Genomic DNA, 14,119 nt, shown 5'->3' with positions numbered 1-14,119 from the left:
CTTGAAAACAGAAAGGAGTTTATTGCTTTCTCATGAGAAAGGGTACCACCCCTGGTCGGACGAGTACATACAGAAAGCAAGGCTTAGTATACCCTAATGGGAGTTCCTCCTCCCAAACCCCCTTTCCCTTAACCCATTGGCTAGGCTCCAGGGGGCACAATCTATTCACGGAAATCTTCCCCAGCAACAGAGTATACAAGTTTGCCCGGAGACAAGAAAAGGCAGGAAGTCTTGCAGTTTAGGTTGGGGGAGGGGGGTGTAAGGCTACTCTATTCTTTCTGCTACATGCTTAAAAACAGGGTCTGAGGGTTGACAAGATCAGAAGGGAGTATGTTTCAACAATACAATTAGAAGGTCATCTACAACAGGTGCTTCCAATTTCTCTCCTCCCACTCTTCTTACTCTCTGACTTCTGACCTTATCTCTCTCCAAATGAACAGTTATCTCCTAATTGCTGCCCTTTGTGAGAACTATTAACAAAAACTATTAACCCTTTGAGGAGGCTTCACTTCTGAGAGATCGTCTCTCACACTTATAAATATACATCCATCAGTTTTATTCATTTATTTATTTCATCCTCACAACTCTGTGAGATCTGGTATCATTATTCCCATTTTTCCCATTTTTCAAATAAAGGACTTGAGGTCCTACAGGTCAAGTGACTTTTCTTACGCTTATTTTTTATAGCATCTCAAGATTTATAAGAGTTTTTCTTTACAACAATCCTATAGAGTTACTATAATTACTCCCATTTTGTAGTTGAGGAAAGTGATTTATATGTGGTCACACAATGTTGAAGCCTGCATTAGAACCCAGTTGATTTGGTCCCAAGAGCTGCTGTCTTTCTACCACACCGTGAATCCTCTGTGATCAGGGTATACAAGGGGTGCATTGAGGAAACCACACCCCGTCAGAGTAGAAGGTGTAGGTTGAAGCACTGCTTTGACTTTTAAAGTCCTTCATCACTTGGCCTCTTCTTATCTTTCCTGTCTTCTTATACCTTACTGCCTTCCAGGTACTCTAGGGTCAAGTGATACTAGCCTCCTTGTTGTTCCTTGAACATGGCACTCCATCTCCCAACTGAGCATGTTTATTGGTTGTTCCCCATGCCTAGAATGTTCTACCCCCTCCTCCCATCTTCCCTGTCTTCCTTCAAGTCTCAGCTAGAATCCCAACTTATGACAGAAGCCTTTCCCAGTCCTTAAACCTTAGTTCCTTTTCTCTGAGACTGTCCTCTATTTACCCTGCATATATCCTGTTTGTACATACTTGTTAGCATGCTTTCTCCCCAACTAGTCAGTGAGCTCCTTGAGAACAGGGACTCTTTTCTTCTTTCTTTATATGTACAGAGCTTAGCACAGTACCTGGAGCATAGTAGGCGCTTAATACATGCTTGTTGGCTACTGACTGAATTAGGAAACTCCATCTCTCTCTGGATCACTTGTAATAGCAGCATATATTCTGCTTACATTTTTGGCTAATCAGGAAAACTAAACCAAGCTCCCAGCCCTGCTGCCAGCCTACCTGACCTCTGATGCCTCTTTCTGCTCCAACAGGGTGGGAGAACGTGTACGGCTTTGACATGACCTGCATCCGGGACGTCGCCATGAGAGAACCCCTGGTGGACATTGTCGACCCAAAGCAAGTGGTGACCAATGCCTGTTTAATAAAGGTCTGGTAACTCATAAATGTCCTGATTAGGCTAGAATTGTCTTAAGGATCCAGCTATGGTGTCCTGGAAAGGGAGTTTGGTTCCAAGAGCAAGACCTCAGGGCTGGGCCTTGAGTGGGCTGTCTGGATAGAAAAAGAAAAGAAAAATGTTCAGAGCTCTGTTCTTCAAATGATCCCAGTTTCTTAAATCCTCAAGTTAGCCCCAACTCTATAAATTATAGTGGATAATTCTTGGCCCTTTAGAATTATAAGACCTTAAGATAAAAAAAGAGTTTAGAGATGACCTTGCCCACTCCCTTCACTTTACAATCTCAGAGAACTGAGCCTTAGGGAGTTGAATTGATTTGCCAGGCATCACACAGTAGCAGAGATTGAATTTAATCTTCATCTTTCTGTTTCCAGATCTAGCAGTATAGCCCAATGCTTCAAAAAATTGACCAGTATTAATTTTATGCTGACTTTGTGCCCAGCCTCTCAGGGATAACAGAAGGGTGTGCCATGGTTTGAGTTCCTTGGGTTACAGCTGCTCTAGCGTTGTAATGCTCAATATGTTTCCAGACTCCCTTGCTGTTAATGACTGATGAACCAGGAAGCATTTCTATCAAAGAAGGAGTGAACAGAATTGCTTTCTCCAGTCTGTTAAGAATCATACTCCATGATGGTGTAGTGGGCCTAGGGGCTTCTGAAGGGGGAGGGAGAAGGGAAGGAAAGAAAGTCATGTGGAAGAGGGATTCTACTTGTTCTATTTGGTCTCAGAGGATAGAACTGTGCACAATTGGAGGAAGTTGCAGAGACAGATTGATCGCATTGAAAAACATCCCAGTAATTCCAAGAGTCCAAAAGTGCAGTGTGTGTCCTGGAGAGGGAGGGAGAGGGGTAGTGAGTTCCTCATTCCTGAAGGCAGCTGGTAAATGTTTAATAACTGGCACTCTAGGGGAAAAAAGTAGCCATAATACACTTTTAATTGTAATCTGCATTATTTACATTCTATCTCCCAGTTTCTTAAGTCTAGACAATCAACAAGACAATAAATTGAGCCCTAATGTGTAGTGTTTCTTGATTTCTGAGGTACAGATACTTACAGTGAAAATTTAGCAAATCATTTCTTGAGAGCAATAGAAGATGGCTCCAGCACTCCCCTATCTGGAGGTCTTCAAATAAAGGTTGGATGACAAGATGTTAGGGATATTGCAAAGGGAATTCATGCTTAAGCATTGGTTGGATTACATGATCTTTGAGGATCTGACCAACACTGACATTCTCAGATTCTATTAGAGGGTCAATTGTAGGAATTAAGTTAGGTTTACCAAGGTCTCTCTAAACTAGAACAAAATGAGTCATATTAGAGGCACTTGAAACAACTAAAACCAAAGAGTGCTAAAGATGGCAGGGGGAGGGGGGTGTCAGTATTAGAATTCATCAAGTCCCAGTGAGGAAACTGAGGCCAGGATAGGTAAAATGTCTAAGGTCACAAAGCTACTGTGTAATTAAGCTGTAATCTACCAAGTCTCTTGACTCCCAGACCAGTGGTTTTGCTTACTATACCACACTGCTGCCTACATCTCTGGAGAGTTATACTTATCTTTGAGGACATCTGTCAAGTCACATGTGGATTGTCAATGGATAGACATTACATCAAGTAAAGAGAATATTTTTGCTTCTTGGAGAGGAAAGAGTTCAAAGATTCCCCAAACAGGGGAAAGCTGAAATAGGTTCTGTAATGCCCCTGTCTCTCAATCTAGTCCAAGTAGAGAGGAATTATTATTGTTGCTGTTATTATTTTTGTTAAAAGTCTCCAGGCAGAGAAATCCTATACTTTTCCTTGGTAGACCTCATAGAATCTCAAAGTCAGAGGGACTCCTGGAATCATTTAGTACAACTCATATCTATTTGTTCTTGATAAACTCCTATCAGTTTATAGTGATCACTTCCTTTTTAAGATATTTAAAAATTATTATTTAAATTATAACTTAATCAGTTCTAAAATTTATTCTAACTCTAGAATTTTGATAGGAAATAAATATTTCTTATTCTCATCTTCATATCTATGCTAAATAACTCTTGGCATAAATAAAGCCTATTTTCTCTGGTTCAGGCCTCTCTGGAAGTAGAGAAGAGCTGGTCAGCATCCGCCTGAAACCAATACTTCTAATCCTTCTTATTACTGAACTACAGATGTTACATCCTAATATCTTGTAGATCTCCCATTTCCTTATTAAAACAGAACAAATGAACAAACAGGAGAATTTGAAGACTTCTCAGAGATACTTGAGATAAAAAAAACCAAAAACCAAAAATGGTGATAGGGCCTCCTCTGGCCTTAAGGATGAGTGGTCAATGTCTTAGAAATGCACTGCTCAGATGACTTAGTTATTTCTTTCTCAGATTAGTGGGAACTAGTATTTTCTTTGGATTAAAGCCAGTGTCAAAGGAATCATGGTGCAGTGGAGGGCTAGCTGACCTGAGAGTCATGAAGGCTCAAACACCATTGCTGACTTACCCTAGCTTTGTGACCCTCGACCAGTCACTTAATTTCTCAGTGCCTCAAATAATTCTCTAAGACAAGGGCTCTTTAAATTTTTCTTAATATAGTGGTAACCATATTTCAACGTATTTCATTTTTTTTGTAATCTTCTGTATCTAATTGTTTAAAAGCATTATTCATAGGCTTTACTGGATTGCCAAAGGGGTCTATGATGCCCTCCAAAAGTTAAAAGCCCACAATTTAAGATCATTAGTTACAGGTCTGTATTGGTAGAGGAAAGAGGAATCTTTCTCACTGGATATTCTCTACAATAATGAAATCACAGGTTTGCTTCAGTAAGAGGAGGGGAGTTAAAAAAAAAAGGCTATGTTTCAGAAAAAAAAAAACCCTCCCATAATGCAAATCATTTAGATTGATACTAACAACTCCCACTTATATAGCACTTCATACACATGATTACATTTGAGCTATACAACAACTCTGTGAGGTAAGTAGTACAAATATCATTATCACAATTTTACAGGTGAGGAAATCTAGGTTTAGGTGAATGAATTACCTAAATGAGAGTAAGTGATAGAACTGAGACCCAAATGCGGAACTTTTATATTTAAGTCTTACGTTCTTTTACTAAATAATGCTAGCTTTCACAATATGGAACTTCCCTACTTAGGTGTTCTCTCCACCAGTGCAGGCCCAATGCCTGCCTTTCCTTCACGGATGCATGTCTTGAGTTTCAGAGGCTTTCAAAATGAATCACTTGGTAGCCAGTCCTCTGGTGGTGGGCCTCTTCAATCGTAGCAAGGCTGGTCCTTAGTCATTAGCACCCAATCCATCCTTGGGACTGTATTCAAAACCTGGCAGAACCTTCTAGGGCTTGAATTCCATTGGCACCATCTTGGAAAAACTTGGCTCTCTTCCAAACTGTGATAAGGCTCCTCTATTTAAACAGGTAAACAATGAAGTCAGTGCAAAGAACACTGGATTGGGATCAGAAGAGATGAGTTTTGATTCTGGCTTTGCCATTTCCTACCTGACTTTGGGCATTCATTTATGAAGTGAGGGAAGGTCCATTCTAGCTCAAGTCTATTCTATCATCTATATAAAAACAAAACTAAATATAAATCAATGAACAAAAATGTATATGTCATAGTTAAAAATTTTAAACAATGACAAAACCAATAGCTTTTGTCACTCAACAAAGGAATAAAAAGACACCAACAGATTACCAAGACTCTCTATGATATTTCTGGTGGCTCAGCAGCTTAAAGATGAAAGGTCAGCACCTTTTTGGACTGATCACCTGAGGAACTTGCCCAGGCACCAATATAGGATTTTAGGGATGGCAGAGCCCTTGGAGATTATCTAGTTCAACTGCCTTAGTTTAAGAGTTGCAGAAACTGAAACACAGACTTTCCTAACATCACACAGATATTAAGTAGCAGAATTAGGTTTCAAATATGGGTCTTTTATTTCTAAATCCAATTAATCTCTCCAATTGGGCATACTGCTTTATGGGGAATACAGATCATAGACTTAAAGGATCATGGATTTAGAGTTGGGAGAGACCTTTCAAGTCATTTGGTCCATCTCCCACCCCTCCACCCCTTTTTAAAGATGAGGAAACAGGCCCAGATTGGTTAAGAGACTTTGCCCAAGGCTACACGAAGTAAGCAGCAGAGACAGAATTTGAACCTAGATCTTTCATCTCCAAATTCAGTGAACTGTACTATCCAGAGCTGTACTTCCATCACCTGAGACAGGCACTAGAAAAATCTTCTCCCTTGGTTACACTGAAGCAGGTAAACTCACCCAGGCATATTCAAGGCCAACTTGAATCAAAGAAACTTACAGAGATTTTAAAAACTTACTCCAAATTTCTTAAAACTCTTAAGTTACAATATTTGAAGACAACGATTAAGTCTTTCCCTTCTTTTTTTTTTTCTTTACTGGCTTACTGCAATACAATAGGATAGGGATCAGCTGGTTTGTTTGGAGGCTTAAAACCACCAGTGACCTCCTGTTCAGCTGTCAGTAATGTGCTAAGTAATTTTTTTGTCTTTTTGCTGGGCTAGGAAAATATTTGCCCTTATTCACACCCTTAATTGCTATTTTCATGCTATTAATGTTTTTGGTGCGTTAACCTTTATTATAATTAAGCCTGTATTTTGACCAGACATGCTGGGACACATCCATTTGTAACATTACTTAGTGGGGGCCGAGAAAGGCCAAGGCTGTTCTGTTTAATTTATGCTGATGGAGCACTAAGTCACCTCCTGGGCTGCCCTCAGCACAGCCTCTAAGTTCTCTAAGAGGCCGGAGAAGTTCCTACTCCTCCCTGGAGGAGACCTGGGAGTCAAAGGAATTTGGCTCTGCCTCAGATCTTTGGATTCCAAGAAGGGTCATAGAATTTAAAACCAAAAATGGCCTAAACCATCATGTATTTCACCCCTTCATTTTACCAATTAGGAAAAGGAGGCCAGGGAGAGGAAGTGGCTTGAGAGCGGTAGGCAGTAGAACCAAGACAGAAATGCAGGTTCCTGGATCTGGGGCAGCTAGGTGGCGTATCTAGGAGCATCAGGCCTGGAGTCAGGAAGACCTGAGTTCAAATCTGGTCTCAGACGCTAATTGTGTGAGCCTGGGTAAGTCACTTAACCCTGTTTGCCTCAATTTCCTCATCTGCACAATGAGCTGGAGAAGAAAATGGCAAACTCTTCCAGTATCTTTGCTAAGAATACCCAAAATGAAGCATGACTGGAAAAAGGACTGAAATTCATTCTTGGATCTCGGTCCAGAGCTGCACCAGGTTGAAAACTCTCTATGTTATAATACTAATGTTTCTAGGGGACATACGGAGATGGAGTGAGGACAAAGTGAGATGGGGATATTCCATTAGAAAGGAAAAGCATTAGCAAAGGTATGGAAGTAGAAACACAAAAAGTATAGAATTCTCATAGGACCAAAGGGGGAGAGGTACCCTAAAGGGTCTTATCCAATCTTATCATTTTCAGTGGATTACACTGAGGCCCAAAGATCTGCCCAATGTCACACAGTAATTAAATAGCAGACCTATGAGTCAATGTTCCTGGAGCATTGAATAGTCCATCTCTGGTAGAATAGTAGTTATGGATGGGAATTAGTAGGACAGGAGACTGTTGCTGAAGCAACAGGTTGTAGAGGGCCTTCAATGATAGGCAAGCTAGATGAGTACTTGGCAGGCTAAGGGGAGCCACTGATGAGTCCTGGGCAGAGCTATCTATTAGGAAAGTTACTCTGGAAGCTACATGTAGAATGGATTAGAGAGAGGAGCAAATAGAGGCAGAGACCAGTCACCATGGTTTGGACAGGTGAGAAGTGATGGTGAGCTATGGCTATGGCTGTGGGAATGACTGAGAGAAAAACTGAGTTTGTCTCATCTCTTACTTATGACCTGTGTAACTTGGGCAAGTCACAATAATAGCTTGTGTTTATATAGTGCTTTACCAATGTTATCTCATTTTATCCTCACAACATCCTTGGGAGGCAGGTACTGTTATTATTTTTACAACTGAGGAAACTGAGACAAATGGAGGTTAAGTGAGTTTCTCAGGATTATATAGCTAGTGTCTGAGACCAGATTTGAACTCAAGTCTTCCTGACTCCTTGTCAAGTGCTCTATCCACTGTGCTACCTAGCTGTCATGATACTCTGAACCTCAGTTTCCTCATATGTAAAATGAAGAGATTGTGCTGGATAGTTTCCAAAATTCTGTCCAATTCTAAATCTATGAACTTAGAAGAATTCATTAAAAATAGGAATTGATTGAACATGAGGTAGGGAAAAGGAAGGAGAAGGCAATCAGTATTTATATAGTGCCTACTATATGTGCCCTGGCTAAGTGCTTTATAAAATTGCATAGTCAAATAAAAGACTCCCATATTGGCTATATCCAAAATTGTGTCTCATTCTGCATCTTGGATCCATCATCTCTCTGTCAGGATGTAGATAGACTTGTTCATTATTGGTCCTTTGGAATAATGGTTGATCAGAGTTTTTAAGTCTTATTTATTTTTTACGAAACTGTTGTTATTGTTTATAGTGTAAATTAGTTTCCTGGCTTTGCTCACTTCACTTAGCATCATCAGTCCTACAAATTTCCCAGGTTTCTTTGAAATGATCCTCTTTATCATTTCCCATAGTATAATAGTTTTCTCTTATATTCAAATGCTATAATTTGCTCAGCCATTCCCAGGTTGATGCAGACTCCCTCAGGTTCCAATTCTTTGCCACCACAAAAAGAGCTGCTTTAATTGTTTTTGTACACATAGTAGCTTTTCCCCTTTCTTTGATCTCTTTAGGAGTGCTGCCTGGCTTAGTCTTAAAGAGTTCCAGGAATAGAAAGTCCACAGATCCTTCAGTTACCAGTTCCTAATATTTGACACTCTTGACAGATGGGAAGTTCTTCCTTTTGCTAACTTAAATCTCTCCTGCTGTGTTGTAAGACCCTTGTAAGTTTTTGTCCTATTTTGACTAGAGCTGGCAAATAGTTGGTGAGCATCATTCACCTAAAAAGAATGGTACATTGTGAAGTCTTTCAATTACATTTGCTCCTCATGCAAGATTGATTTTTATCTACTACCTGCTGAAATTGTTATATCTATTAGTTCTTTATCTCCCAGTTGGAGCTGAAAATTCTATCCTTTTTTCCCCCACTGCTATTAGAACCTTTGTTTTTCCTCTGCTTGGGATCATTTTTAATGGGTCACCACGGAGCAGACCAGGACTGTTCTCTGTGACTTTCTGATCTAGGATCTCTAATGAGATGCCGCTCAATAGTGGTGCCCTGAAGGTCAAAATATCCTTGGTTTTTGTCATTCTTTACCTGCTGAAAGGTTGCTCAGATATTTCTCTCCCTGACTTGAGCTTATCCCTTGGCCCCCTACTGAACCTTTTTCTTTGTTGTGGTGATTCCCTTTTTTAAAAAGTTAATATTTCATTCCCCCCCCCCGCCAATTACATATAGAAACAATTTTTGACATTCATTCAAAAATTTTTTTGAGTTCCAAATTCTACCCCCCCCATTGAAAATGCAAGTGATTTGGTAAAGGTTATACATGTGCAGTCATGCACAACATATTTCCGTGTTAGTCATGTTGTGAAAGAAAACACAGACAAAAAAAACCCCAAAAAATTAAGTAAAGAAAAAGTATGCTTTGATCTTCATTCAGACTCCATCAGTTCTTTGTCTGAAGATAGGTAGCATTTTTCATCATAAGTTCTTCAGAATTGTCTGGATCATTGTATTGCTGAGAATAGCTAAGTCATTCATTGTTGATTATCATACTATATTGTTGTTACTGCATATAATGTCCTGCTCATTTCACTTTGCATCAGTTCATATAAGTCTTTCCAGGTTTTTCTGAAAGCATCCTGCCTGTCATTTCTTATAGCACAATAGTATTCCATCACAATCATGTACAGCAATTTGTTCAGCCATTCTCCAATGGACATCCTTTCAATTTCCAATTCTTTGCCATCTCTAAAAGAGCTACTATAAATATTTTTGTACATATGGATCCTTTTCCTTTTTTATCTCTTTGGGATATAGAATTAGCAGTGGTATTGCTTGGTCAAAAGCTGTGCAAGGTTTTATAGCCCTTTGGCCATAGTTCCAAATTGTTCTACAGAATGGTTGAATCAGTATATGTTGTGGTGATTCCTTACCCTCTTTCAACTCCTGTCCAGAACCCATTCATAATAGTGATTCATGTGTCAGATACTTGGCAGATGACAAAGATGTGATTGGCTCTCTGGCTAAGACAAGGAAATGAGCAAGATCTAGAAAGATCCATAGCCCATTCAGGTCACATCTCCTTCTATGTAAAGATAAGGCAAACTTCCCAAATATGAGAGAAGATGGAGTTTTCCAGGAAAAGGATTGGAACCTTAATCTTGAAATGAGTAGCTGTTGTTTCACAGACTTTTAGAATGTTAAACTGGATGGAACCTGGAATGGGCAGCTAGGTGGCAAGACTATGTGGTTTAATCCTAACATTTTACAGATGAGGAGACTGAGGCCCAAAGAAGGGAAATGACTTGATCAAGGACTCGCAACTAATCAACAGCAGAACCATAATTTTAACTCAGATCTTCTAAGTCTCAGCATCCTTTCCACATACCATTGTCTTCTTAACCCTTTGTCTTGAAAAAGGATGAGTCCCAGGAGTGTTATAGCCAAAATTCAGAGTTCCCACGATAGAGGACAAATTACTACAAACATAAAGAAAGAAGCAGTTCAAGTTTCAAGGATCAGAATCACGTAAAATCTAGCAGCTTCTAAGAATGACTAGAGGAGATCTTGGAACATAACATTCCAAAAGGCAAATGAGATAGGTTTCTAACCAAGAATAACATAACTTGAAAAGCTGAATATAATCATATAGAGGAATAATGGATCTTAAGTGCAACAGAGGAGTTTTTAAGCATTTCTGAAAAAAAGACAAGAGCCGAATAGGAAGAAAGGAGGGAAAAAAACAAGCAATGTGGTTTAGTGGTTAGAGAGCTGGTATTGGAGCCAAGGTGACCTGGACACATTGGGTAGGTGACGTTTGGGAAGTCACTTAACTCTGCAGTGTTTGAGATAAATCTCTAAGAATATAAGTTTCAGAGAAGGTGCCAACCTGCATTGACAAGGGGATTTCCCTTTGCCAAAGAGACTTGAGAAGCAAAGAAATTAGAAGAGAGTGAGAACCTCCCTCCCCATCCCCAAAGAAGGAAGATGTATCATCCATGTAAGTCTAATATAATAGAAACACAATTTGGAACAAATGTAAAATAGAAAACTTACTGACCATTAATATAAGGGATTCAAAAAGTCTTAGTAAAGTTTTGAGCTACTAAAGTTTCAAGATACCTAGTATAATGAACAATGGAAGATATCCAAAGGTGTCAAGGTAGGTGAGTGAAACTCTTGTTGTTCAGTTATGTACAACTCTTCATGACCCTATTTGAGGTTTTCTTGGCAAAGACGCTTGAGTGGTTTGCCATTTCCTTCTCCAGCTCATTTTACATTTGAGGAAACTAAGGCAAACAGAGTTAAGTGACTTGCCCAGGGTCACACAGCTAGTAAGTGTCTGAGTCCAGATTTGAACTCAGGAAAATGAATGTTCCTGATTCCAGGCCCAGCACTCTATTGCTATGCTACCTAGCTGCCTGATTGAAACTCTAGCATTTCTGAAAAATTGGAAAGGAATGGACCTAGTTTAAATCCTTAATGGTTGGCTCAAACACTCCACACTGGTGCATTAATTACTAGCAGAGTACTTTACCAGCTTCCTTTCTGATACAAGCCTGATACAAGTCTTAACAGAAGACATCACATTTTTTTTTTTTAACGCAAGATGAACCCTAATCATGCATCACATTCTACCATGGCTATTTTCTTGCCATCACCTTGCCTGTTCCTCTATTCTCCAGACCGCTGGAAACTGCCATGTGCCATGTTTGTGGTTGCACCTCCTAGGGGACTTGACACCCTAAGTTCCAGAACTCCAAGGGGAATTGCCAAATATGCCACCACTAAAAAATCAGCTGCTTTTCTCATGGAAACCTCCAATCATAGCAAAATGTTGATTTGAAAAGTATAAAGGTATAAAACTCCAAATATTCTCAAGGAAGTTTTTGAACTTGAATATGGAGGTTAAAAATTATTTCTATTTTTTGAGACAGAATCTCCCTATCTCTCCCAGGCTGGATATGCCACTGCCACCCATGGATCCAATCCTGATACTGATTGGCATGGAAGCTTTATCCTGCTGTTTTTCTGACCTGGGTCCATTCACCCCTCCTTAGGCAGCCTGGTGGCCCCCCTTCCAAGGGCTCACCATATTGTTGTCAGACTTAGTTTGAACACCAGACTGGCATTAGCCCTATGGCAAGTCAGAATTTCTGATTTCAAATGATCTACCAACCACCCTCACAGTAGGGATTATAGGCATATGTGCCCAGTAGCTAGGATTACAGGTGTGCATCCCCTAGTTGCAGGGATTACAAGTATATGTCACTATGACTTGCTGGAAGTAAAATTGAACCAATGGATAATTGCCCTGGTCTTCCCAGGAATTCTATTAAGAAGAAAACTGATGCTATAAATGTTAAGAAATTGTTGGTATCCTGATGTCAAAACCTAATGTCAATAACACATTTAGAGGAAGGAACATCTATTCGATTTTTTTGGCATAGTGAAATGGATAATAATTCATCTAGAGGGCATCCAATTGAAAACTGTACAATGCTAATGAAATGCAGAATTCATCACCCTAAGGCAAATATAAAAAATTGATATTTCCTTGTCTAAAAGGAGGAAGATGATTAATACAAGTTCTCAGAGCACAAGATAAATAGGTTAAAAATTTATAAAAATACTTTTACTACAATCAGTCAATCAATTGGTTGGTTTTTGTCCTTCATTCTTGAAGAGGACCAAAATGACTTTTACTACAATCAATCAATAAACAAATATTTATTAAGTGCCTACCATGTGCCAGGCACTGTACTAAGCACTAGAGACACAAAAAAGAGGCAAAAGATGTTCCCTGCTCTCAAGGAGCTTGCAATTTAATGCAAAGATGCAAACAAATATATACTATACAGTGTATACTGAATAAATAGGAAATACCAAAGGAAGGCACTAGAACGAAGAAGGGTTGGGGAAAGCTTCTTGTGGAGGGTAGCATTTTAGTTGGAACTTAAAGGAAGTCAGGGAGGTCAGTAATCTAAGCAGAGGAAGAAGAGAGTTTCAGGCATAGGGGACAGCCAGAGAAAATGCCTGGAGCTGAGATGGAACATCTTGTTCTTGGAACAGCAGGAGGCCAAGTATCACCGGATTGAAGAGCGCTTGTTGGAGAGTGAGGTGTAAGAAGACAGGAAAGGTAGGAGGGGGCTAGGTTCTAAAGGGCTTTGAATGCCAAACAGAACATTTTGTATTTTCTACTGGAGGCAACAGGAAACCACTGGAGTTTACTGAGTAGGGGGGTGACATGATTGGACCAGCTCTTTAGGAAAATCACTTCAGTGGCTGAATGGAGGATGGATTGGAGTGGTGAGAGACTTCAGGCAGGTAGACCCACTAGTGGGATATTGCAATTATCAAGATGGGACGTGATGAGGTCTGTACTCTATAGAGTGGTGGCAGTGTTAGAGGAGAGAAGGGGACATATATGGGAGAGTTGCAAAGGTGAAATCAACAGGCCTTAGCAACAGCAAGGACTCCAGGATGACTCCTAGGTTGTGAGTCTGAGGGCCTGGGAGGATGGTGTTGTCCTCTACAGTAATAGGGAAGATAGGAGTTGGGGAGATTTTAGGGGGAAAAATAATGACAACTGGCAAATCATCCATTACCAGGCTTAAGGCTAACACCTGATAGAACCAGCCACTTTTCTGACATATTTTTTGAAAACTCAGGATAACCTCCGCACAATGGTGAGGTATCAGAGAAAGATATTAGTGCTAGTATTATCATCCATGTTTTACAGATGAGGACTCAAAGCCTAGAGAGATAAAGCACTTAACTTGTCCTTGGTCACACAATTTGTAAATGAGAGAACAGAATTTGAATTCAGTTCTTAGGACTATAAATCTAGTGCTCTCTTCCCTATAGAGATCATCTAATAATGATAGCTAGCATTTATATAGCATATTAAGCTTTACAAAGCACTTTTCAAATCTCTAATTTTATATTTACAGTAGCAATAATAACAATAATAATTAGTATTTATATAACTGTAACACTCTAAGGTTTGCAAAGTGCTTTACAAAAATTTCACTTTATCCTTACAACAATAGGTACCATTTCTATAGTGCTTTAAGGTTTGTAAAGTGCTTTAAAATATTGTTTCATCATTGTCCGTGCTATTACTAATCCCCTTTTACAGATGAGGAAACTGAAACAGAGATTAATTAATTTGCTCAGAGTCACACAGCTAGTAA

The 14,119-nt window shown here is 39.6% G+C and overlaps 1 protein-coding gene across 1 annotated transcript in view; it reads left to right on the top strand.

Annotated features, from left to right (window-relative positions):
- Window positions 1–14,119, top strand: part of PRMT8 (protein arginine methyltransferase 8) — a 154,969-nt gene that overhangs the window by 121,681 nt on the left and 19,169 nt on the right. Inside the window, exon 7 of the mRNA XM_027856464.1 lies at window positions 1,557–1,672. Coding sequence (XP_027712265.1) covers window positions 1,557–1,672 — 116 coding nt within the window. The remainder of the gene's footprint in view (window positions 1–1,556; window positions 1,673–14,119) is intronic.

Source organism: Vombatus ursinus, unplaced genomic scaffold, assembly GCF_900497805.2.
Source record: "Vombatus ursinus unplaced genomic scaffold, bare-nosed wombat genome assembly UNPS02011431.1, whole genome shotgun sequence".
Taxonomy (NCBI): Eukaryota; Metazoa; Chordata; class Mammalia; order Diprotodontia; family Vombatidae; genus Vombatus; species Vombatus ursinus.
Note: the sequence above shows the minus strand (reverse complement) of the source record. Positions and strands in the feature narration are given on the sequence as shown.